Source organism: Cinclus cinclus, chromosome 10 (assembly GCF_963662255.1).
Source record: "Cinclus cinclus chromosome 10, bCinCin1.1, whole genome shotgun sequence".
NCBI lineage: Eukaryota > Metazoa > Chordata > Aves > Passeriformes > Cinclidae > Cinclus > Cinclus cinclus.
In genome coordinates, this window is record NC_085055.1 from 8,157,531 (window position 1) to 8,185,418 (window position 27,888).

The 27,888-nt window shown below is 39.2% G+C and overlaps 1 protein-coding gene across 1 annotated transcript; it reads right to left on the reverse strand.

Moving 5' to 3' along the window:
* Positions 1–7,264: 7,264 nt before the first annotated feature.
* Positions 7,265–26,182, reverse strand: MCCC1 (methylcrotonyl-CoA carboxylase subunit 1). Its single transcript, XM_062498896.1, has 18 exons — positions 26,105–26,182; positions 24,996–25,135; positions 24,487–24,582; positions 24,211–24,332; positions 23,155–23,302; positions 22,237–22,358; positions 21,043–21,154; positions 20,635–20,716; positions 19,710–19,837; positions 18,609–18,792; positions 17,989–18,098; positions 16,566–16,782; positions 15,758–15,844; positions 15,138–15,187; positions 12,865–13,005; positions 11,413–11,520; positions 10,368–10,439; positions 7,265–8,838 (listed from the first exon to the last, which is right to left on the reverse strand). The coding sequence occupies exons 1-18, from the start codon at positions 26,109–26,111 to the stop codon at positions 8,719–8,721; spliced, it is 2,046 nt and encodes a 681-aa protein (XP_062354880.1). The 5' UTR covers positions 26,112–26,182; the 3' UTR covers positions 7,265–8,718.
* Between the last annotated feature and the right edge of the window lie 1,706 nt (positions 26,183–27,888).

Genomic DNA, 27,888 nt, shown 5'->3' on the forward strand with positions numbered 1-27,888 from the left:
CCCCCCAGCCTCCTGGAGCCTGTTACGGGGTGGGCTCGGGGTTCGGAGGGGATGCGGCGGGAGCAGGCCGGGGTGCGGGCTTCCAGCGGCTCCTCATCCAGGTTCCCGCTCTTCTGTCGGGAAAACTCCCTATGTGTTCCTGTTTCGTCAATATCAAAAGGTCAAACACTTTTCGTGCGCCCAGTGTGAGCGCCAAGGTCATGTCGCCGCCGTTCGCGGAGACCTGAACACGGAAACGGAGAGATGGGGAAATCCCCCGGGCTTTCCAGGACGGATTCGCAGAAGAGGCAAAATCGTTTGCTGAGCAGCCGCGGAGACCTGGGGAAGGCGAAGTCTCGGGGCAGCGGCTTTACAAAGGAGCATCTCCACACCTGTAAGATGTCCCCGATTTCCCGCTCCAGGCTATGATCCCCTTTGGGGACCTGTGGACAGATGCAGCTCTTCCTGCAGTAGCACAGCTGTACTAGCAGAAGGGCCTGCAATGGTTAAATCACGGTTTGTACCACTATCCCAGACAGTTGTTTTTTCCCAGGAAAGCTTACTCTACCTACTGCAGGCTTTTGGCAGCCGAGGGAGTTTTTGGGAAGCAGAATATTTGCTGATAAAACTCACAGTGGTGGCAAACTGCTGTTGTGAAGGACAAAGGTTTGAGATCTGATCTTGTTCTCTCATCTCCTGCTGAGCTTGCAGCTATTAAAGTAAGCTTCTGTATTTATACTGTATCACTGGTATGACTGCACACACCACAGAGAAATTAAGACTTCAAAAAGCCATTCCTCATCATGGATGTCTGCAGTTAATGTATGTGTTTTTGTAGAAAATAGTCTGAATTATTTCTTGCTTCCTTTGCTGAAAATCAGAGCAAAGCTTAAATGGGAGTGTAAGGAGTTAAGTTGTATTTGGTAAGGAAAATCAGGCCTGACCTGTGAAGTGTCCAATTTTGCCAGGGTATGAAACAGTAAAATTAAGAGCTTGATATTAAGTATATGGGAATATATCTGAATTCAGCTATCCTTGGAGGCAGTAGTTGCCTGGATACCTTGAATCCTATTAAAAAGCATAATTTTGAAATTGGGGATGGATGCAAATTGGCCAGTGAACAGCCATGAACACTGCACACTAGCCCAGTCCATGTAACCATGGCAGGGGAGGCAGAGCCAAACCTGGAAGTCTCCTTGATTGAGTTAGTTAATTGCCATCACTGTAACGTGCTGTGACAGCCCTCCCGCATGCTGAAGACACAGTTTAGACCTGGAGATTTATTGTGACATGTAACAATAATCTGAGAGATGAGCTGTGCATGCAGGAGATTCCTCAGGAGAGAAAGAGGATTTTTAAGTGGCTTGTTTTTTTCCAATACCTGTGGATCTTGCAGGTTTCTTGTAATGCAGGATCTCAGTGGGTTTTTTGAATGTATGGGGGCACACCGTATTTAATTTTTTGCCTGGCTTGTGATTTGATCTCCCTAACTTACTAAATTGCTCTACATTATGAATTCCTGTTGTATAAGATAACAAGGTAAACCAGTGATATGATAATGAAATATATTTTTAAATATGAAATGCATATTGCTGCTATTCACAGCATGCGTGCTACTTCTTGTGGGGTTTTTTCCAATTCAAGATCACTCCTAAGGTGAAACTGTACCTGAGAAAAGGAGTGGCTTCCTGCTGCCATTTAAGCTGTAAGTCTAGTGTTCCTGATTTGAGTGGGAGCTGCAGTGCTCTGTGGTTATGGCTGAATTTCTGAATCTAAGGTTACCTTACCCAGAGCTCTTCGCCACCATGGTATGACTAGACTGAGTTACTTCTCCAAACACAGCTCACTGCAATGGGCAGGCACACACCTCAGGACACAGCCAGACTGCCCCAATTCCACCCATATCCACATGCTTGAGCCTGCCTACACATGGAGATGGGCACTTGCCTGATGAATGTGCTGTCTGAATCTCACCCTCGCCATTTCTGAGCAAAACCAGATGCTTTATAAAGCAAGAGGCAGCATGAGGCCAGCAAAAAGTCTTACTTTACCTGAAGTAGCCTTGTTACATGTTTCCTTTTGCACAACTCTCTGCAGGATAGAGCCCCAGGTCAGAGCAGGGATACCCAGCTCTGCTGCTTGTGAAGGTGACATGTGCACTCAGTGACACAGACCAAGAAGGAAATTTCATTGTGCAATGTGCACACAGCATAATCACCGTGACCAGGGTAACATGATGACTTGTTTAAATTATTTTAAGGCTGACATACTTGCCTTGTTTTGTTGTGTGAGCCAATGATGTTTTATCTTCTGATGTGAATCCCAGGAAAATGAGGCTGTGATTTTTTTTTTTTTAAACCAACTATGTCAAGTGCATAACTGAATATAACACTGAGCTGGTTTACACTGACCTGAGCTCTCTCCTTGAGCAGACAAATAAGTCATGTTCAGTCAAAGCAGAATCCATTTAGTGTAATCCCCTGCCTGAGAACTTCCACTTGGAGCACTTTCTGAGGAAGAGGCCCAAAGTTTTATGAAAGATTACAATAGGCAGCTTGAGGCATAACTGAGGCAGCTTGGCCAGGACGTGTCTTTCTAATCACATCTTTTTGGCAGCTCCTTTGTGCTCTAGAAAATGAAATCACCAAATCATCATATATTGATGGAACAGCCATAGGATGATTACAGTTATGGCCCTTTGCCTGCAAACTGACCCCATGGTTAAGAGAGAACAAAGTCCAAGAACTATCTTGCACAAGGGGATTTAATGCCACTCTGTGGGCATCCAGAGGTGCAGCTCCAATGAACTGCTTCTGTTGAGCTGTTCAGCTGATCCAGTTGGAATGTCTCTATCAACCCATTATGGTTTTTTTTCTGCACTGAAAGCAGCACAACGGAAGTAAACAGTGAGTCCTCCTGCAGGTGTCTGAGCAATTTAACCTGCAGTGACACAGCACCAATATCAGAAGATTGTTGTTGATAGGTTGCAGGGAAGGGTGTTCACCTTCTATTAAGTTTTTCATCCTTCCTGCATTACACAAGAGGTTAACAAGTTAACTACACCCAGTCCAAAGCACTTTTGGGAGCAGTTTTCCATGTGACAGCATCTCTAGGAGGGAGCAGGACAGCTTTATATGACAAAGCAAAATCAGGTCAGAGAACCTAAGAAAATCTGAAAATATCTCATGTGCTCCACCATACCCTGGCAGGCCTGAATAAACTGAAACTTCCCAGGACACCTAAAAGGCAACAAATTTCTAGGTTTCTGTATTTTTTTAAAACTAATAAGTAATGAGATACATATACTAAAAGCAAGGCATTTTAAGTAATACAAGTTAGCAAATGGGAGTGCAATAAGAATTAACATAGCTAGTTGTTTTTTTTATATGGACATTTTTTTAGTAGAGAACTTCTGTAATACAAGGTACAATGTTTGTAACCAGAATTATTTGAAACTTTCCCAAGCTGTAATCCACATGGTGCCATCACAGCTTCATGATTAAAACCTATACCTGTGAACTGCAAGCAGCTTTCTATTCTCACTACAAAGAATTACACGTGATTTCAAGAATCTAGAAGACTGAGACACAATTATTTCCCTATCCAGTGATTTTCTGTATGTGCCATCTCTAATTGTTCAATAAAAATCAGCCATCCCAATGCAAAGCACATATTTTGGTATTAATATACAAAACAATAATTTAAGTTACTTATACTGGAAGGAAAGGCTTTTGCCTTGAAGGTAGGCATGCTGCAGCTGTACAAAGCAAGAGTAGTAAGATGGCTCTTACCTCCTGTCTCATGTTACACACATTCAGCCTTTTCCACTCCTCCTTGTAACAGCAAACTGATTCTTGGGCTCACGGCTACGCCACCTGGCCAATAATATTGTCCTGATTGTAACCTCCATGCATGTGACTGGCTGCCTGCATCACTACAGTGGGACAGGCCTCAAGGAAAATGTGCATTAACATGAACCACATCTGTATGTAACAGTGCTGGGTTGAAATGGGTTTATTCTCATATTTTACTTCATTTTACAACTCTGCAGAGCAGCAGCTGCGTCTGAGGTTTCTGGGATGCTTATCCCAGAACACTGAACAGGCAGATCCCACCCAGTACTGGTCACTGAGTGTTTCTGCGTGTGAGTGAGCAGAATGGGACAGCTCAGGAGATGTCGTCACCTTCCTTTTCAGAGAGGCCAAAGACGAATTAAGCTCTCAGCAGCAGCCTTTTTCACCACTCTTTGGAACTTTGCTGTGGCACCAGAACTGTTTGAAGGAAAACAGGCTGTCATGATTTAACCCTAGCTGGCAGCTAGGTACCACACAGCCACTCACATCCAGTGGGATGGGGAACAAAGGAAAATGGGATCTGCCCCTTTATAGCTTGATGGCATTAGGACGCACTGTACACAGGTATCTGCTAGAGCCTTACAGTCCTGTGGGTCTGTTGTGTCAGGCCATCTGGTCCACAGACTTGGCTGTCCCTCTCCTCCGCCTGGCTGGAAGCAGGACCCCTCTAGTAGTGGTCTTAGGATTCCCTGCTTCTTGTAAAAATGGGTTTGAATTTTTTTCCGTATGATCAGGAGTAAGGTCAGCTCTTCCCCTCTGTGTGGGGAACTGCCCACTGGAGACTGGAGCAGCAGTTTTCCTGGAAGAACCTCCATTTGTGATTGTTTTTTCTTTGTTTCACAACCAGCAATTCTATCATACCATAAACCAATGTAATAAAGTACAACAGAATCAACCTTAGCCCAGCCCCCAAAGGTGATAAACAGCACAAAGGCAGCTTTGACACCAAGGACGTCATGACATGACACAAGCCTGAGAGCAAGCACAACAACTCTGAGACCACTGACTATTAAATTAATGTAATGAATGCTTGTAACAAATCTGTTTTACACACTGTGGTCAAATCTGGTGTTATCTCCAGCCTTTGTGCCCACACTGGGCACGAAAAAGGTCTGTCATGGTTTAACTCCATCCAGCAATTAGGTACCAAGCAACTGCTCATTCACCACCCTCACTTCCTGCTGGGATGTGGAGGAGGATGGGAAAAAACAGGCAAAATCCACGGGTTGAAGTAAGAACAATTTAATAGTTCAGATAAAATATGGTAAATAATACTACAACTGTAATGAATAGACAACAAAGGGAGTGAGAAATAAAACCCAGTAGAGACAGGTGATACACACTACAGTTGCTCAACACATCCTGACTGATGCCCAGAATGTCCCCAAGCAGCAATCAGTGGCTCCTGGCCAGCTTCCCCCTGTCTGTGCTTGGAACAGTGTTCTGTGGTATGGAATGTCCCTGGGGCCAGTTCAGGCCAGCTGTCCCAGCCCTGCTCCTTGTACACCTGCCCACTGGCAGAGCACGGGAAACTGGAAAACCTTTAACTTAGAGCAAGCAGGACTCAGCAACAACTAAAACATCAATTTGTTACCAACACTATTCTCTCACTGACTCCAAAATATAGCCCTGGACCAGTTACTAGGAAGAAAGTTAACTCCCAGCTGAAATCAGGACACAGATTAAAGTTAAAATCCAGCAACCATTATGATTTCAAAACCCACCAGGACTACAGATGTGTTTTATTAATTACTGCTATAATAAAAAACATGGTGTATTCAACAAGAATATTCATGTTTGTTTTAATGTGAATTCATTGTATAATCAACAGGTTTTAAGCTAACATCAAATGTCTCAAAATTGTTTTTAGAATCCAGGCTCTCTTCCAAGAAATTCAGTTGGATCATACAAAAATAAATATCAAGGTTTCAATTATCAATTGCTGCAATATTGATTTTTAACAGCATTCAGTATGTATATTATTTCCCAAATGGAATTCTTACGCAGAAGGATATGTCCCAGTATTATAAAGGAATTAAGTGATATTTACCTGCAAGGCATTTGTGCAAGAATCTCTATTTGGAACATAACTGTACAAGAAATTAAGGCATCTGTTGAGAATATACTTTGTGTAAAAGCTGGTAGTTCAGAACTTCATCAATTGCCATTGATTGTTCAGTAAATACATTCTACTCAGAACAGCTGAGCCTTTTACAAGCAGAACAGAGACAATTCCAGATCTGCTTGAAGAGGATTATCAACAGCAATGAATAGTGATAGTGCACTGGTTGATCTGTCAAGGGACATATCAACAAGTTACTTTAATAAAAGAGTTGTGTGCCCAGATGAACTTTTTTTTTCCCCCTACCACTGACTAAATTTTAAAGGTCCTGCCAAAAACCACTTGAGTATTCATTTTTTAATCAGCATGAAGACTTGAAACTAGGACTTCCTGGTAACTAGCTGGTACAAACATTACAACAAGGGATACAATACACACTGGAAAGTTTGTAACTCCATGTTATTGATATTTGATGTATAAAAGCTTAAAAAACCCCACCCCTTACAAGTAGAATTAGTCTACTAACTTTTTTCCTAGTCTGCCATTAAGTGTTTTAGAGACAACAGCAGTAACAGCTATGTTACTACGCTAGGGCTCTTACCAATTTACATTCATAACACAAATATTTATTTGTAATAAACTGGAGATTCATTAATATTTTGTCAACCAAGATACTTGTATAGGAACAACCTACCTTTAATAATTCTTTGAGCATCTCCACGTTCAATTATATCACACTGCAGTAAAACATTTCAAGTGTGCAAAATGCAACAGTGCCTGCTGCAAGAGATTTTTTCTTAAATAAGCAAAACCATCACTATCTGAAAAAAATCTATCTCAAAAACCTAAAGAGATAAAAACCTAACAGCTAATTTTTGAGAAGTGAGAGAAAATGAACACTGGTGAGATTATTTGTCTCCCCTGGCTCTGAAGGGAGGACATTTTGTCAGCTCCCAGGGAATGTGTTTTGCTGCGCTGGCTGTGTGCAGCCAAGCTGTGCAGACAGAGCGGGCACAGAACCTCCTGCTGGGAGTTTTAATGTTTTGGTACAGATTCAGAGCAGCAAAGTCGGTCTAGAAACAGCCATGTTACAGAGAGAGAGAGAAATAAATGCCAAGCTGCTGGATTTCTTCAGGGCTGGGCTCATGTTTCTATATGGAGATTCAATTCTGGATAAAACAAGTGCCTAACCTTACCTACAGTGAAACCATCACGAGTCTGGATTACTGCCTCCTACATGTGATCTGCAGATTGTGCTCATCATCATCAGATGATACAGAAACAGCTGCTTAAACCCTCTAATCTAATGCATGAACAGAGGCAACCAAGGAAAGAACAAAATGGAGAAAAATCAAAACAAACATTCCAAGTTATGCTTAATTTTTATTTGGCAGTAAAGAAAAATCACCGTGGCAATATTCTACAAAATGACCACTGGAGTTTAATTATTTGCTAGGTGACCATATGATTGGAAAGAATATTGAAAAGTATTAAAATATGCTTTTAATATACTGATCATCCAGAGCCATTGCTTTTTTACCACTTTTTTTCTGCATTGCAGACAAGGCTGCACAATTATAAAAGCAGATCAGAGAATTCCCCATGATACTGCATATGGATTCAGAAATGAGATTTCAGGTAAGGGTCCATTTGCACAGATTGAACTGCAGATTTGGGAGCACTGCAGCATCTGATTTTTCCTTTCTGCAGTATAAAACAGATTATTGAATTAAACTAGCATATCAAAACTTCACATGATAACAGAACTTCACATTAACTGAAAGACGAGAAGACTTTCAAAGTGTGCAACAATTAAAACATGTTTTCTTTCCCTTCTTTCGCTAAGGTACTGGTTAAATAAGTTAAAAGAAATTCATGGCAAATGATGAGTATGCTTAGTTTGAGAATGCTTTTTCTTTGCATATCCAAAAACCTACCAATTTTCCTTTCTGAAACCCTACAGATACAAAAAAAAAATCTATTATTCTTAGTAACACTTCAGGTTGTTATAAAGACCGTAGTGTACTTCATTCCAGCCAATAATACACTAGAACATGAACAATATGGTAACAGTAATCAAGATTTTTAAGTCAGTATTCTATTTTGGCACACTAAGTATTAAATAAGTTTATCTTTCTATGCTACTATTTCATGTTTAAAGTTAAAATGGTATTTTTGGAAAGCAGTTACATTTTGCTTTGATTAATGTAGCTAATGTATTTGAAAAATGCTTTGTATCAGATTATTTTGAGGTATATTAAAATAATTTTTGAAATGCAAATTTTCACAACTTATTGAGGTAAACAGGAAAAAAGAGATGCACCAGAAATACTGAGAGGAATTTTGGGCTAAGGAACAATCCTAAATTCCTTAATAAGGCAAAAACATAAGCCACAAACAGGAATTTTGCCAGAAAATAGAACAACTGTCTTACAGATTTCCTTCAAATCAATCCTGACATATTAAAAGGGAAAAAAGGCAGCTGTGAATAAATAGGCAAAAGAACTCAACCTGTCCTGTACCTTGTAGTCCTTATTAACCTCTCTGATCCTTTCAGTTTCACATGTTCTTCCAGTCTAATGCCTTTCCACGGGCAACCAACCACTGGACAACTATCACATAGGTCCACAAGTTATAAATACAATTACAGTATAGTGATACCCAAATTTCAGTGAAGTCAGCACAATTTACAGTTAAACTATGCAGGAAATGCAGAGGAAACCAATCTCCCATTCATACAAAACAGTCTGCTGAAAATATGAAGAAATCTTCTGGGAGAAAATCAGCAAAGTAGAAAAAAATTAAATGCACCTTCCTTGAATTTTATTTTGACTCTGTCTCTTCATCCACAAATTCAACAAGTGGAGCATGTCTGTTGGCCTGGGCACCTTCTTGAAAGTTGACCTTTTTAATCACTCCTGCCTTGGGAGCTCTTATGGTGTGCTGCACAGAAACACAGCCAGAGTGAACAGCAGACAACTCAGGGATTTCCCTCCCCTCTCTCTCTCTCTCCAGCAAATGCCAGTATTATTCCTTGTCCAATTAGAACTGAATACACTTAATTCCTTCATCTGACATGTGTTATTTATATATTATTCTTTTAAACATTATCCTAGTCTATTTTCAAGTTTTATTTTCTCATGAATATTTGATAAGTACACTGGGAAGAAAAATGCTATATAGTGTATTTATATGAATTATCATCATGATATGAATTATCAGTATGAACAGCTGACTGTTATTTTACCCCACTAACAGTTTCTGTTGTTGTAATAAATACCAAACAGAAAGAATACAGTTTTAATCCAAGATGGTAATCAGAGAGCAAATTTGTTCCATTAAGAGAAATCTGCAGATTTACTAAAGATATTTCTGTTTTCTGGCCAGGAGGGGTCTTTAGTAGGCAGATATTTGGCAAAATGCAGATAAAACACAAATACAGCTACTAATGAGAGTAAAGCAAGCTTACACACAGGTGGTCTGCTTGTCATTGTACAAGGTTAGTTTGATATTGTAGCTTTGCTTCTTGGTAGTTTTCTACATAGGGTTAGTCTAGCATCAAAACATTTAAGATGACATATTACATCCTCACATCTAAAAACTCTTTAAAAAATAATTTTCTTTTTAAATTTTACATTTTATATTTCAGTAGCACTTAAGTCAGATAATATCAGTCTGGATATCATCTGGAGAGACACAAACACATTTAGCATCCAACTGCAAAGAACTTAATGTGTAGGGGTTTTTTTTATTGCACGCTGTTTTATTTAATATAATTTGAGTGTAATTAAAAAAAGAACACGATAAGAGAGAGGCAGATTTTCTCAACAGTGTTAGTTCTGCTGCCACAAATTGAGGTTTATTTTAAACTAATAGTCGAATCAAACCAGTTCAGTCTACAGAAACTGTAATTCAAGTAATCTGAGCCACAGCCAAGCCCAGTAACAAGGTAAAGTGACCAAAACGCCAGTCCTCTGACTGCTGTGTGAATAATTGCACGAAATTTTTTGTGTGCTCCTCATAAAACTTTATGCAAATAATAATAATAATAATCACAAGAAGAATCCTGTGCATATTTACAAAGTCTCCATTAGCTAAATCACTGCCTGAAGTAACTGCAGACACCCATGTGCCTGCATCACAACCAGGGAGCAAGAGATACACCAAGACAGTTTTGTGCTAGAAAAGTCAAAGGAGACAAGGGGACAGAAGGCCTGACACCACCACCCAAATGCACGTTAAAACAGCTGCAGAATACCATGGATTATATAATCATCATTTGTTAGTAAAATAACAGCCAATATAATCCTCTGAAATCTAGTCAGACACAACACTGACGTTACAGCAGATGAAATGATACTGACATCTGCAAGCTGCACTCTACACTGAACTTCAATAATGCAGCCAAAAATTATTAAATTTTGAGCAGATTTTTATTTTCTCAGTAATTAAAACCTCTATATGTTACTTACCTCCATTTTCATAGCTATCATAACCATTAGAGGGTCTCCAATCTGAACCTTATCCCCTGCCTTCACAAACACCTGCAATTCAGGAGAAAATTGGGGAAAAAATAATTTTTGTCTGTACCATTAAAAATCAGCTGGATCTTGACTAACACAATGCACAGAGGGAGTGAGGTTTTGCAAAACAGCCTCATATTAATCTTTATTTTTGTTGGTCTGGGTATCTGAGTTCTCTAAACAGGGAATAGTTCTAGATACATCTCTTCAAGGGAAGGCAGATCCTACAGAAAGAGGATCAGTACCAGATGACAAGATGACCAGGGAGCCATTTACCCATCAAAGAAGAAACACTAGAAGAGATGATGTATATTCTACCCTTTCTGGGCTTCAGCAATTCTATTTTGAGAAAAGTGCAGAACCTCTTCCTGGAGCCAGTCCCTAAAGTCTTTAAAACAACATCCAGAATGAAGATGGCAGGTCACCTCATTTTTCAACAATTACACTGATTTGGAATGTTCATTCAGGATGTCAGAGATCCACGTTCCATGTACTCCACCCTTCATGACTTTTTATTAGTGGTTGAATCCTTCAACCACTAAACTCTCCAGGAAAATCTTTCTGTTGAAACTTTGTTACTGAACAGAGAATGCACAAGACTTACTGAGCTAAAGAAAAATAAATAAATTCACAGCTTAACAAAAGAAGCATTTCTGAGTTTTTTTTCAAGTGCATCTCACTCTTTCATTAGATGAAATGATTCAAACAGCCCATAACACTTTAGGGAGCTTTGACTTGGGAAGTAATTAAGATGAAGAAAAAAAATAGGCAGTAGCATTAGTTCAGATCTTCCAGAGCTCTAGAGAAAGAATGGAAACCTTAAAAAGCCCTGGGTGGCTGCTGAAAACTTGGAGTAAGCTTTTTCTAATCAGAAGTCACACAGCACTGACATTTCTGGCCCCAGCTCTTTCCTAGCAGTACAGAAGCACTATTTCTGGCAGAGTAAATTTAAATATATTGGAGAATTCAGGCCCCACTCATGTTGTTTAATTACCTTTTCTACTGTGCCTGTCATGGGTGCCACAGCTCCACTTTGCTCTGCCCCTGAACTCGCCGCAGACAAGTACTTGGGCACAGGCAGGCCAATCTGAGCACTGCCTTCCTAAAAAAGAAAATCCAGGACAGGTGAGTTAGCAACATGAAATAATAGCACCAGGAGATGGGCTGACAGAGAGAAAAGAACAACAGATCCAGCCTTAGGCAAAACAGTCAGCTCTGAGGGTGGCAGACCCTGGGGTCAGGGCTCCAGCACGACTGTCACAGTCACTGCTTTGCCAGTGTCTGAGGCCTAGGAAGTCACACGTGCCACTGGAAGGACCAGCAAGGAAGGAACAACCCCTGTGACAAAGCAGCTCCACGAGGATATTTGTACAAGGCCCATATTTGTACCTCCCCCATTCATGTATCAGCAGTGCAGAAGGTTTTGGAAAATGCATAAAGGCTGTTTGCACAGGGGGCAGGCAGGTTGCTGCAACAAGCAGGAGACATGTTGGCATCTTCATTGCCAGCCAGTGCCAATGACTGCTTTGCAATTTACAACAAATTTAATTCAGTGCTAAATTTAGTCAAAAATTTGCACTGTTATTCAAAATCCCTTAAGGCCTCTCAGAGTTGCTTCCCAGAAGACTCATTATCCCCCACATCCTTCCCATGCCCTAAAATCCTGTGATTTCTTCTCAATCAGTCCCCCCAGACTCCACTGATACCACAGGACAGCTGAGCTTTGCCATTCCAGCATGGGTTATTTTGTCCTCATCACTGGAGCAACAAAGTTTTTGCTGCATTCTGTTGAAGTCTTAAGAGGCTCAGAGCTAGAGGTTAATTAATGAAACTAATAAGTAATAATTTATTTATTTATATTGCATGATTATGGAGTTACTCTAAGGCCTTGCAATATTTTAACTGTAAATAAAAAATTATCAACTTAATAATGCAAGTTAGGGTACCTCTTCTTTCTGTATATACACAATGCATATAATGCCATGGTAACTCATAATTGCATATTTTAATATTAGCTGAAGTTATCCTTCCTCAGACCAATATTGATTTTTTTTCTTGTCATATAATTTAAAAAATGTAACTGAAATTAAAACAACAGTTACAAGACCTTTCAAATAATTGTCAGTTTGAAGTACTTGCTACTGTTCTGTGATAAACAAATACCTGACAAATGCAGTATTTTGTGTTCCCCCCTCTTAAGCCATAATTTCCAAACCTGACTCACCAAATGTATTTAAACTTTCTAAAACTAATTAATTTTCTCACTCACTATAAGCAATGAATTTCTCATCAGAACAACAGTCCAACAAGTATCAAAACTTGATAGGTCAGAGTAAGAAACTGAAATCATTGTTCTCATTTACATTCCACTGCAATTTCTACTGTTCATTTACATGGATAAAATTCCAAAATTTTAAATTTGTGATAATAAGGAAAGGAACTTTACCGGGAAGAACAGATAAATGGTATTGTCCAAAATTACCAACTTGGACTTAGACACTGTTCCATTTACTGAAGACCTCAAGTAAAGTGAATCACCTTCTTCTTTTAAAATCTCTCCAGAAATCAGGAACATTTTATCTTGAATCTGAAAGTTAAATGCTTTTATAAGGACAAAGGTCAACCTCTCACAAGCAATAAATCAAAAGATTGTATTTGTACCCTCATAACCTGTGATTCTGCATAGACAACTCTAGAACTAAAAAAGAAATATTTTTAAACCTTATCTATCCTATATTTTTCAGTTAGAGACTGTTCTGAATCCAATACAAACAGCTCAGCAAATTATCTAATATATCCACTCAGGACAATTTTTATCTTAAACAAAGATAAACTATTTCTCAAGAAAAACAAACAAAAAACCCCAGAATATTCAGTTTAATGATGTTATTAAAATCCAGTATTTTTAATTTCTCCTAGCATCTTGACTTCCTTCAAACTGAAGAATCCATAGTATTCAGCTGACACATTCCACAACGTTTTGCAGAACAGAGGTGACTTGTTCTGTCTTGGAAGCTTGCAGGACAAGAACTACAACATAATCAGTAAACCTACAAAGAACAGAGCAGTAATGGAAACAGTGCCAATGAGACACCAAAACTGCAAAAGAAAGATCAAACAGAAAGGTCATTTATTTATGAGTACCCTTCATCCCTTCCCACCCTTTCCTTTAGTGAAAGCTGCACCTATACCACAATTGCAGCACACAAAGACTGTAAGAACACAAAAATATATTACATTTCACTCGTATGTTCACTTCCAAGTCTGACATCACTGAGCACAGAATCAGAGACTTGCTGGTCTTTAAGGATGGTACAAGCAGAAATGAAACTCAAGTCTTCATTTACATAGTCGCAAATTTTTCTTCTACTGCAAACATGCATTGAAAGGACCCTGTTGACCTGACACTGATCCCTGAGCAGAAACACATTTGCTTGAGCAGTGAGTGCCTGCCAGTTCTAGGCCCAGCCACCTGCTCTGGTTGGTTTGCCTCAAGACAGGTTCTCTAACACTCCAGTGGCACTGTCCTCCTCATAATAAGCCCCCAGTTATATCTTTACATCTCTTATCTCCAGCTGCTCTCCATTTCCAGGTCAACCCCTATTCTTCCTTCTTCCCTAGGAGTCCACATTCTCCCCTGTTACACCTCCCTCCACAGATGGTCCCTACAGCCCTTCTAGCCTCTTTTCATTGTTGCTGATGTGACTTCTGAGATAAGGCTCAAGTGCAAAAGCTGTCAGGCATTACACAGATAATCAATACACTCAAAATAACCCAGGTATTACAGGAGGGGTGTGGGTTTTCTCAATCTTTATATCGGCAGAAGTAAAGGTCTGAGTTATCACAATGTGGTTATACCCTTGAAAGCACAGTAATTTTATCCCTCTTTTTCTTGTACACCCATCTCTATACAGTCTAAGCAGTTCATAAATACTTATTCTCTTAATTCCCCTTTTCTGACTATTAAAGCAAGAAGTAAAACTATAGAGACTGCATTCTTGAGTATGCAACCATTCTGGGCACCAAATCTGAGAGAATAACACGTTCAACTACAGGGGATGCAAGAAGGATATTCAACATCCAGCCAAACACAACCCCTTAAGCCACAACTGGAGACTCTCACGTGCACACACAAAATTATCTACAACTAAGGCACCTTGAGCTGTTTACTACAGGAGCTCTATAGCATGGACAAAAAACCCAGTTCTATGTGGTATCATTCAATTATCTAACCAGAAGATTCCTCAGCTGCTAATCACTCTCCAATTTCCATCTTCAAAATAAAATGTTATCTTGCAGATAATGCTCTAGAAAGCTTTTATTTATCCCACAGGAGATCCATTCTCATGCACAGAATAAAGCAGGAGTCCTGTGGAAAGAAAGTCTTTTTAAATGCAGATTTAAATCTAACTTCCCATGTTTTAGAAAGACAAATTTAAAGAGGAAAATAAAGAATAAGACCTTTAAATACTGAAAATACAAACACTTTTCTTAGCCTTATTTTCAGAAGCATTTTAACAGCTCTTCTATGTTAATCCAGCATCTAGCACAGATAATTTCAGGTCAAAGTAACAGTATATAGCAAAGGATACAAGTAAACTAAAAATAGAATCCTGCATCTGTAATCACCAAGCAACTTAAGCAACAAACTACTAAGAGAAATCTACAAGGAATGGATTCTTTTATCTTATGAAGCATCTGAAAAAATTGTACTTGTACCTGCATTTTGTATGACCCATCTTGATTGTAACTTACTGCTACATCCACAGCTGTTAATAAAACAAAATATGTATGTGTGAGTAGATTTAATTAGAGTATCTAGAGAACAACGACATATAAACAGTATCAAGGCTTTCTTGATACAAATGAGGCCTACCAACACTAAGATAAGAACAAGTATTTTCAGATTAGTTTACTACACACTGCAGATTTCATACTAAATTCCAGACAATTTTTCTTCCAAAGGTGAACACCTGAAATCACGCTCTGAAATCTGTATTATCAGGACAGAAAACAAGTTTGTGAGGGGAGAAAGTACTGAGCTCTTTCACACCAAAATTAAGTTCAAAAAAAGTAAATGGCACTCCACTCTTTTTAAAATCTCAACTTCATTAATTTAAATAATGAACATTAATTAGTAGTAATTTGAGTTTGGTTTACATGCCCTCAGGATCTAACAGTCTGTGTTAAACATGCAATTCTGTGAATACCCAGGTTACACTTGATAAAACTCATAGTGCTTCTTTGCTGTTTCTTAGCCTGAATTTACAAGAATCAGCTAAAATAACTTTATCCATCAAGCACCTCCCTTCCCTCCACACATTTTTTTATTAACTTACTATTTTCCCCATCCAGCAGAGACAGTTTTCTAGTGTAACATATATTTATTCTTCTACCAGTGCTGGATGCAAAGGGTGAGAATTTATCTAAAACACAAAATACACAGATATGTTATTTTCATTTTACTTCAGCAAAACACAACAGTTAGAACTTAGGCCTTGAAATAATTGTCCTACTGTTACTACCTTCATATTTATGTATTTGTATTGCACAGAAAACATTGGGGAATTACTGTAGTCACAGAGGGGAACAATTCCTTGATCTCTAATACTAAATAAACTGATGCTGTGTGACCTACAGAAAATATGGCACTAAGAAGGGCGCTGGCTGCTTTCTATGAACACATGCTTGAGCAGGACCAGAGAGGATGGGAATGCAACTACACCCTAGCAGGTCCTGATTAACCTTTAGGTGAAGGTTCCTTTAAACCCCACTGCCTCTCCCATTCCAAGCAGGGTCAATTTTGTCTGAAAACCTTGGCCAGCTGTAGGAATAACAGAGGCAGAAGGCCACTGCTTGTGCTTATCAAGAGCAGAGAGCTCACAGTGTCACTGGCCATGAATCCCAAGGTTTTTCAGATAGTGCTTGTCTGAAGGGCTTTGAGAAGTACTCTGGACTTCACAGTGGTGACACATTCCATATCTGATCCTTAATAAAAGTTATAGCCTGCTCTGAGTATAAACATCTGGGAGATGCCAGAAAGCAGAACCGTGAGCAGGCACAAAGTAGGGCAAAGAAAGTACATCCAAATTAAATAACTGCAAATGAACTCATAAAATAAAACAATACAAAACAATGAATCCTTACCATCTGACTGATCTCTAAAGGCATCTGTTAGCATCTTCTCTTTCAGGATGAGCCCTAGAGCTGCCTGACAAATTACTTCATGTGGAGCTGCTTTTTTGGTTGGAAATAGTTCATCATGGTGTTGGGGAATGAAGTTAGTGTGCACATTTCCAGCCTCAAACTGTGGGTGTCCCGACAGGCTCAGTAAGAAATCAATATTAGTGCTTAATCCTACAATCTGTAAAGAAACAGAAGCTTATTGCCAAACTCAGTTATGAATGCATAGCTTTCTGCTCACAAAGTTTATCAATAAAATGTAATTCGTTCAACTGGTCTATTTTATTACCAATTAAACCACTGACTGCAAAAAGACAAAAAAAACAAAACTCAAAAGCTGCTTTCTCAAGACCACTCTATTTTCTAAATGCTGTCTTTGTCCACTGCGAAGTTGAGCAAAGTTTCCCAGAAACAGTAACAGGAGGCAATTTCAGAAAAACCCTACTTCTGTAAAATCACACTCTGAGTATTTAAAAGAGCATTCTTAACTTGACAAGTGCTTCTTATTAAAAATGAGTTACAATAGTTTCAGTATCCCATATCTGGTATTTTAATAGTAAAAAGTAGGAACAGGGACTTCTGTAAGTTTACTAGATACAATCCATTTCCTGTAGTGCAAAATATACCTAATAAAACAACATTATTTTAGAGAAATCAGTGAAACTGGTAACTGTGTTATGCTGTCAACATGTACTGACAGAACTGCTAAGAAAATTCTGGAAAAAGCAAGAGAATTCTTTTCTCTCTTTCCCTTGCAGTAAATTTCCTTCTTAGCTAAAACAATAAGGGGCACATCATTTTCACTACCTCAGTTATGTTCATGTTGTTGATGTAAAAGTGTAAATTAGTTCTGCACGAGTAATAGTCAGTCCTCATCTCAAGCCAAACCTCCTGAATTCTGCTTTTGAAAACACTTACAATACCTGCAGTTTTCACTGGGGAAAAAAATTGAGCGTTTCTAAAATAGAACTGCCAGTATATTTCTTTCACCACATGTATAGTCTAAAAATTTAGTTCTTTTAATAATTATAAATTACAAGCATTGTCTGACACAAATTCCACCTAAGAAACCCTTTAAGTCTGAGAAAGCTCACACTACAATAGAAAATGTTGTTTAGCCCTACCCTTCTACAAAGTCCCAGGTGCATCTTCAAACTGAAGATACCATAAATTTACAAATCTATGTGTAAAATTGGGCCTCACACTTATTTTTACTCACTCCACCAACGAAAACAGTTTGCAAATTAGGAAAAAATACAACTTCTGCAAACAATAAACAAATTTGAAATGGCAGTAGCAATGCAGGATCCCTTTTGTTTTACTGCAGTATTTTCTGCATACTTTGATGGCTCAAGCTGAGGTATCACAGTGGGTTCCTCCCACTTACATTATACTGGTGCAAACTGTAGCGCAGCCTTCTGAGAGCTGCCTGTCGGTCCTCAGCCCAAACAACCAGCTTTGCAATCATGGGGTCATAATGCACAGAAACCTCATCACCTAAAATGTGGCAAGAAAACAAAAATGCTGTAACATGCAACCAAGTATTTATCAAAGTTGGTAATGCAATCCCCATGGCATCCAGCTTGGGCACAATTCATGGCCACGTTTCTCTCAAGATTAAAGTTGTTTAAGGACATGATGATGTGAGCTGGCGTTTCAATTTCAAGGGCAACTTCAGCACAGATGTTGTATAAATTTTTGTAGTATTACTCAAATTCAATTTTCTTTATTGCAATCAGAATGCAGGATTGCTAAACAGCGACGAGAATATCACCACCATGAGCCAGTGCACATTAATCTGGGGTACAGATAAAGAAGAGGTAAATAAAATATTCAGTGATTGACCAAAAGTACATGGAAAATCATAAGGAAGAATAATTCCGTAGGGATTTGTCTTTATAACAACACTCTTTTAGACAAACTTATTAAGGCCAAAGAGACAAATGCTTACAAAGAAAGGTTCTTGATGTTAATTATTTCTTCTTCCATCACTGCCTTCAGTTTTACCTTGCCTGACTCCAGTCTCTATCCTGGTGAAATGATCTGCTGGAGGGGTGGATAAGTGCAACAGTGGCCCAGCTCCTGGCATAAAGTTATTATTAGGGTCCTCAGCATAAATTCTAGCTTCAAATGCATGGCCCTGGAGCAGGATCTCTTCCTGCGTTAGAGGAATCTTCTCTCCTGCTGCAACCTGAAAACAATAGTTTTTTTCTTTAATACAGGATCAATATCCTGGAGTGCTGATATATTAAATATTAACTATCTTTCTTCTAAACATGAATAACTAGGAAGCACATTTTAAAAAGCACAAGGACAAAAACAGTGCCAAGACTACTGAACCTGCCCACCTTCTCTCTCTTGCTTCCAGTGTTGTCTGATCCCTGTTCTAACTCAGGATTCAATTCTCAATTTCCATGCCCAGATAAGAAAGAAAATGTTCCTTCTTTTTGCATCAGCATTTGCCATTTTAATTTTCTTTCTGATTACACTAAGTACTTCCCCACCCTTAAATCTCACACTACTTAAGCTGCTGTCCTCACTTTTGGACTTACCCAAACAGAATTGGGTTTTATTTCAAGTTCGCTAATACCCAAAACTTCCCATGATCATTCAAATGTGTGAATAATCTCTGCAAATTGGGTGTGTGAGGAAATCCCCTGCTCCAGTCCACTGTACATTTATTTCAGAATGTGACTATACTGGCATAACACCAGACAAGTTTTTGTGAAGATTTTTTCCTCAAACATCCTGATGCAAGAATGATTTTTGGGAAACTGAGATACATTTCACTTAGTTTTAGCAAATTTTCAGCATAGCAAGAGAAAGATCAGAACCCGATTCTCTCCCATTCTCCACATTGTCTGTAATGCACTTCAAAAATGTTTTCTCTCTACACAGCTGAGATGGGAGAGAAATGGTTGAAATTCAGAGCATCTACACAATGCTCTACATCCAGTACAGCAAGGTGAGATGTTCCTGTGGAGCAAAGGAAACTCTACCCTGTCAGCTGAGCAGAAGATGAGGATCTGGAAAGCCATCTAGCCTCTCACAGGCAGTGTCACAGATCACTCAGGAGGAACTCTACATGTAAAATCAATTAACACTCACCCTGAGCTGCCATTCCACCAAGTCTGTTCCAGTGACCATCTCTGTAACTGGGTGCTCTACTTGCAGCCTGGTATTCATCTCCATGAAGTAAAAATTATGTTGGGAGTCCATAATAAATTCCACAGTTCCTGAAGTATTTAACAAAAGGACACTTCACCAAAGAGCTCTCAGGCATCCATTTATGGAAAAGACACCCAAAACACTTAATTCAACTATACCATGACTATTATTTCTAAATCAGACACACTGAATTTCATTAAGTTCTATACAAATAATCTAAATGGGTCACAAAATTGATGGCTGAAAACAGAAGGATTGTTTCCTTATACATTTACATAACCTGTGTGGTTTAGTAGCCATTCTCTACAGTAAGAGCTGCATTTCATTAGCACTTTAAAAAGTGCACCAGGACTGTTTGAAAGTATTCTGAATATTCATAGGGTATGTAATTATTTATTAAAATTACAAAAAAAAAAAAAAGGCAGTGAGAAAACAAGTTAGAAATAATTTTAGGAGGTTATTTTTCATCTGGGAAACAGTGTGGACTTTACAGTGACTTTACAGTGCTTTTCTTTTAAAGACTTTACTGTTTGCATATTAAGTATTGCCTTTTGCATGCTAAAAGAGAAATTATTTACCCCTTGCTCAGCTCAAACTTACTAATTCATAATGTTCACTTTCCAACAACAGCTGTGCTGATCAAATTATCTGCTCTGAATTTTTTTCTTTCTGTCCTTCAGCTGCCACTGGTCTTGAGCTCAGGTATGCTAATTTAAATCTGTAATTACATCAGAATTAACTACATGATTACTTGCTTAAACCTCAAAAATTTGAGGGATGTGTGTCATACTTGAAAACAATCAGATGCCATTTGCTTGAGCCTTAAAGTCTCATTAAGTTAAAAGCTGCACCTCCCCAGACTGACCTGCTCCCACGTATTTCACTGCTTTAGCTGCTTTGACAGCAGCTTCTCCAAGTCTCCTTCGAACCTCTGGACTAATTCCTGGCTGGAAATTACAGTAATAATAAAAAGATTACAAACTATTGTTAAGTTTGGTGATGTTAAACCCAGTATGCATGAATATTTAACAGTATTTAATAAATGTAGTGAAACCCTGATCTAAGTTATACTTGATATCTACATAATACTTCTTTGAGAATCATTTTCCTAAAGAACGTAGGTTTTTTCCAATTAGAACACCTTCTGCAGAACAACTAAAATAGGTCTGAGAACTACAAATAATTTATTATCCACTACATCCATTCAATGGGGGATAGCAATTACTATAAAAACATTTCAGTTCCTGAAAAATATTAACAATTTTCTGCTCACCCCTGGTGCCTCTTCAATGATTTTCTGATGTCTCCTTTGCACGCTGCAGTCTCTTTCAAACAAATACACAGCATTGCCATGCTGGTCACCAAATACCTGGACTTCAACATGCCTGCTCCATAAAAATAAATGTTTTAACGTGTTTAATGCCCCAGACAGACTTCAAACTTGTACATTTCAGTAGGATTTCTTATAAGTTTAAAGGTTTGTCCTTAAATAAAGGCCAAAAGTGTAGAAGTGAAGCTGCTATTATGTAGGATTTTAACTGTTTTAGACTAACTCAATCTTCTAAATGAAAGAGGATTCCTAATACCAGCTACTGCAGTGAAATCTCAGATTGTAGCATAAGCAAGACACTTATCTGAAGGCTGCTACCTCTTTTTAGTTATTATAATAAAAGTAAAACCACTTCACTATTAATTTGATAATGATTATTTCTCTCACAATTTACTATGCAGCAATTCACAAGAGACAGCAGCAGTCCTGGCTCAGGAGTAACACTGTTCACTTCAAAACACCATTTCAAAGGACAACTATTAGGAGGCAGAATTTAATTCTATGCACAAAACTAATAAAAATACATCACCATTCTGATCCTGGCAAAAGAAATTCCTCAGCAATGAAGTTTTTCTCATGCCCACCTGACAGCATAAGCAGACCCTCAATTTCTTTGGAATAAATGCTTTCCCTAGAGTGATGCCTCAAGGAAAAACAGATGTAAAGTACAAGTGTATCAAACAGACCTCTGTGAGACATTCTTTATAAAAAATAAATTGGTTCAGTTTCACAGGCCAGGCATGAGCTAAAGACTCTCACTTCTCTTTGAAATATCAAAATAGAGGAAGATTAAGTAACTTCTTTAGGACATGTGAGGCCAGCAGAAACACCATCACAGCTTGACTAAGGTCTATAACTGAAATATCATAGAGTGATTTTTTTTTTCTTAGATGTAAATCAATTTTAGAAACTCACTCACTGCCATGTCTCCCAAGCAGTAGCATTTTACTTCCTGACATTTTAAACAAGGCCACTACAAGAAATTCAATAAATTATAAACAATTTTGACTAAATTAATATCTTTCATACTGCGAATCAGACATACAAAACCATTTTAATTCTACAACTAAGCTAGTTATGCTTATTTAACAGCAGAATAAATATTGCAGTGTTTATATTGAAACATCCATTTCTTACCTTGGATTATCTACAAATTTCTCAATCAGCATTGCATCATCGTTAAAAGATTTCTTTGCTTCTCTCCTTGCTGATTCCAGTTGGTCCAGAAACTCCTTTTCTGAATGAGCAATCCTCATGCCCTAAAATAAGAGGAAAAAAGCTTATCTAAACGTTTAAAAATACAGTACACAATGAAAAACTTTGTTGCACACACAGAGTGAGAAATAAGCTTAAAAATAACACTTTCTTTCTTTCTTTCATAAACCTTAACAGAATTTTGTAGGAGCTTCCAGTAAGATAATCCTACTAAATCCTACTGAAAGTGCCATAAGAAGTATAAAAAAACAGACATTATCATTCCATTGATATGAGTGAGGACAAAACTCAATTTTAAACTCAAATATAATACAAATGCTCAAAGGTTGGCAGAAAAAAAAATCCTTATTTTTTACAAAATAAATCTAGCTATTTTGGAAATAACTAAAATTTTCTATATGCAATTTTTATAGACGTTTATTTCACAGCAAAATCTGATTTAACTGGGATTTTGCCACTCCTTACAAAGTATCTAGACATAAAATGGTACTTCTAATCCTTTCTTATGCAACATTTAGAACTGTTAGCAAAAGAAGTCCCAGAAGCTATCACAGAGTAAAAATTTAAAGTCATCTCATTTTGCACAAGCCATAGCACAACTTTTCTGCTTATGTGAATTACTGGAGACCCACTGAAATAAACAAAACTTTTCCAGTTTATTCCAGTTACTTATCTTCTACATATCAGAGGGAAATGAGACTTCATAGTGCTAGATTGCCCATTAATAATAAATTTTAACAAAAAGTACTATTCCAGTTTTGGATTTTTTTTAGAATATTGACTTACAGATCCTGAGACATGGTAACTTTGCAGCACATGATGAACAGATGAGCTCCTTACCTTTCCTCCACCCCCACGGACAGCTTTAATCATTACTGGGTATCCAATTCTCCTGGCATGTTCCTTTAGACACTCATCAGATTGATCTTCTCCATGATAACCTTCAACAACAGGAACGCCAGCAGCAGACATTATAGCTTTGGAAGTGCTTTGACAGAATAGTTTTATATTTAGAATGATAATATTTTTTTCTTACTTTAAGCTCCAACCTGTCTAACGTTCCCAATGTTAATTCTCTCCTTGAAAACAGATCCACAGTAAGCCTCAACAGGACTACTTGCATAGGTGGGACACACAGGACTGGACTGTAATTCAACACATGCTTCAACCAAAGATTTTTGTTTCTCTTAGCAGGATTACACTTTAGTTTGACTGGTTTTTCCACATTATACATGCCAAAATTTAACATTTTCAAATTACAACACTGTATCCTGCAACATTTAAAGTTGTACAAAGGCAAAACTTTTCATTACACAGGCTACATTCACATCACACATAAAACACTCACACATAACTCCAATTTCCAAAACACATGCAAAGCTTGTTAAATTACTGAGGCAATTTACTCACATTATGAGGCCATAAAAAAGTTAATTCTCTCTAACTACTATTATATAGTTCCTGTCAGTAATAACTTTATTTCCATATTCTTGATTTATACTTCATGCCTTAAAAGTCTTTGATTTAAGTAACTAAGAATAAGATCTTCTGTGATGAACTAAACTTATCATTTTACATGAGCCACAATAACCCTTCTTTTGACCAATCCAATCTGACTGCTGAACCTTTACCTATATTACACTGTAAAGGTTCAATTCTGGAAAAGTAGAACCATTACTTATTTAATTACTAAAATCCCAACAACTGAACAATCTTGACTGTTTATATCTTTATACAAATCTATAAACCTGGAGTTTATTCCTTTGAAGAAAACTGTGAAAATACAATGCAAATTAACAGAATAAAACCATTACAGAGCAACTGGTCATTTGTTAACAAAATCAGCCTTGCCAAGCTGTAAACTGCATAACCAAGTTACAAATCAGGAATAGATACCTTTTAATACCCATATCTCTGATAGCAGATGAAGGAGGACCTATGAAGATGATTCCCTGTTGCTTACACAGCTCTGCAAACTCTGTGTTTTCTGAGAGGAAACCATAACCTGGATGAATAGCCTAAAACAGAATAATGTTACCAGCCTATTTTTTGTATCAGTTTAACTTAGAAAACTCAGAAACTTCATAGAGCATTAAGGAAAAGCAAGATGAGCAAAAATAAAGAACTAAAGACATGGAAGTAACAGAAAATGTAAGACCCTGATGTCCTTACCTGCGCTGCTGAGACCTTGGCCACCTCCAGTATTTTCTCCATGGCCAAGTAACTCTGCTGTGAGGGTGGTGGACCAATGCAATATGCTTCATCCGCCTATTAGACAAAAAATACACACAACAGAGACTGTTTACTAGCAAATTTAAATGAGTTTCTGAGCTAATTATATCATTTATCAGACTGCAGTTTAAATCACTGTCTTTCCTCATGGAGAGGCTAAACTGGGCAAAAAAATTCTGACGTTTTCCCCAAAATCACAGCCCATTCTCTAACCCCTGGCTGTCCAGAGTCAGAGAGCCAAACTTGAAGGCACCTCCAGTAAAGGTGACAGGTGTTGAGACACAGACCAGACAAACTTTCCATCCATTCAAGGAAAACTTGGCAGCAGGTCTACAGAAGCGAAAATCAACTTTGCATCAGCACCCAAATCTGCTTCACTCATGGAACTTATCAATGAAAAGTGCTGTTATGAAAGAACATCGGCCAAAAATTTAAGGAATATACTTCACCATTGCTACGTGCATGGAATTCCTGTCTGCTTCACTATAAACTGCCACAGACTTCACCCCCATTTTCTTGGCTGTTCGCATCACCCTGCAGGCGATTTCTCCTCGGTTTGCAATAAGGATCTTCCCTATGCTGTGACCTCCTGCTTGAAAGGATGAAGCACAGTAAGAAACCAAGCCACAAAAACATTCCTGGAAACATAGTAATTTTTAAATTCTATTCTTTTACATTATTTATAAAGTTTATGCATTTGTTCAATAATGAAAAAAGCATGCTTCACTCAAAAGCATTTCCAAGCTTTTCATAGAATTTTTACTCAAAATCCTTATGCAGAAGCTTAAGCCACCTTTTTTTTTTTTTTTTAGAATTCAAGAACTATAACCTAACCCCAAAAAAATCACACTTCTACATTACAGCTGATGCTTATATAGTTGTGCTGTATACCTTCTGAACTAACTAGGAAACAATCAAAGCTGTGTTGTGCCACTCACAACAGAACTGATTTACATATGAAGAGCACTTGGTACACAATGACAAATGTATCAACTTCTGTCGTTTTGGTTTTTTTAAGCAGTGACTTCAAAACTTCTATAAACTGTCATGCCAGCAGCCACAAATAGAAGTGTAAGGCCAACACTGACAGACTTCTCAGTGAGAACTAAATAGCTAAAAACTAAACAATAAAATGAAACTAATCTCTGAACTCTCAAACATCACTTTTTAGATATCATGACCATAGGGTGAGTTTAAATCATATCACTAAACCCCTTTACTCGCCTTCCTATATAGTTTCAATACCCTTATGCCTATAAAACAATTCTCACAGACTTTGCAACATTTGTATCACAAAAGGACTCAGAAGAAAACATCACAAAAATACTTTGCATTAATTTCCGTATACGTAAATATGACAGATAAAATTACACAAAATGTTTAAACATTAAAGATGGTTTCTGTTATGTTAGCTACAGGTTTGTTTTCAAAAACTGTGAAGATCCTGAATATTTATTTAAAAACCCTGTAGTCTTTCAGCAACTAATACTTTAAAACCATATCATATCCACACTGCATAGCAATTTAAGCTAGTAGCTAAAGAAGCTACATTTCATACCTATCATTGAGGCCCATTTCACAAATATTCGTGCTTGGTTCCATTGCCTGTGCAGTCATAAAGGGACAGAAGTGTTACAAGTGCACATGAAGAAGTGGCAACTGTGTTACTTTATTTTTTTTCAGGTGATAGAAGGACAGCACTGAAACTTCTTACACATCTATTTATTCAGAACGCATTCAAGTATAACAAGGGAAGTTGCCCAAACTTCACCAGATCTCTCCCTAAGTACTTTCACTTGGACGCAGTAAAAACTATTCCCTTGCTTTTTAAGTAGCATTAAACAGAAATAATCAAGGAGTTTTCTTAAAACAAACAAGCAAAAAACCTCTCTTTGGAGGACAGAACAGACAACAGCTAGCATTTATTTATTACAGAGACACCAACTCAAAGTACTTGGGAAAGAAGACGTAAGCAACCATAAAATAAAAAAATCCTAAAAAGGCAACAGGAGCTGCTTTTGTAGAGCAAAGGTGCAAGAGAAAAGAATGTGAAAGAGTAAGAGCGAGCTATGGAGACTTTTAGAAATGGAAAGTTAAACTTCAGATGATTAAGGCTAACTAAACGAGATAACGGCAGTGAAGTGACTGGATAGAAGTGTGAAAACAAACTCCTGGAGCTGTTTTCATTAGTATGTAAAACAACGGCGGAATTTTGGATCAAGTCCAGCATTCTTTAAGCGTTATCGGACAAAAAGACACGGGACGCCACACAAGCAGAGCTCGGTTATAACAGCGGGAGGAGGAACTGGTGCTCGTCCTAAGCACTGAATACACGGCTGTGACGGTCACCCGCCCTGCGCACAGCCTGCACACCGACCCCCGGGGCCGGGCCAGCTCCGCGGGGCCCGCGGCAGCTGCTGCCACGATTCCCTAAAGCCCAGGAGGGTTTGTTTGCTCTTCCTTCGCCCAGAGCAGCCCGGCCTTGCCGCGTGCCCCCTCACGCCCCGCGGAGCCCCGGCCCTTCCTGCCCGAGCAGCGGGCTCCGCGCTCGCCGCGGGCAGCTCCCCCCGGCTCCTCGGGCCGCCCCCGGCCCGCACCCACGGCTGCCCCGGCCCGGCCGGCCCTGCCCGCGCTGGGGCCTCCCCTGGCCCGCACTCACAGCCGGCGCAGAGCCCCGAGGCAGCCGCGGCCCCGCTCGGCCGCCGCTAGCGCCATGTTGGGGAGCGCGGGCGGGCGCGGGGAGAGCCCTCAGGGCGGAGGGAGCGCGTCAGGGGGAGGAGAGCGGGGAAATGGCTGTCGGGGGCGGGGCTGGGAGGGCAGAGCGAACGCATTTCGTTTAAATGTGAAACGGGGCGTGTGGCTGGAGCGCTGTCGGCTGGATTGGGGGCGCGGACTCAGCTGAGCGCGCTCCTTCAGGAATGACATCGGGCGTTTTAACAGGACAGCGACGCGCAAATGTCGGGGTTGTTGAGAAGGGCGTGGGACATCCTCGGATAGCACAACATCCCCAGATCCTGCATCAGCACCGCCTCGTGCAGGCGGTGGAGGCCACAGAGCGGTGGGATCAGGGAACCGTCAGGATCCATTGTGCTCCCTCAGACTTTGGAGCTTCGCAGGGCAGAGAGCCGCAGAAGATTTGCGTTGGAAGGGAGCTTAAGGCTCATCACACTACAATACTCTCCCTTGGGCAGGGACACCTGCCGCTAGCCCAGGGTGCTGCCAACCCCATCCGACCTAGCGCTGGATATTCCCAGGCATGGGGCATCCACAGCTGCTCTGGGCACCCCGTGCCAGGGCCTCAGCACCCTCCCAGGGAAGAACTTCTGCCCAATATCTTTCAAT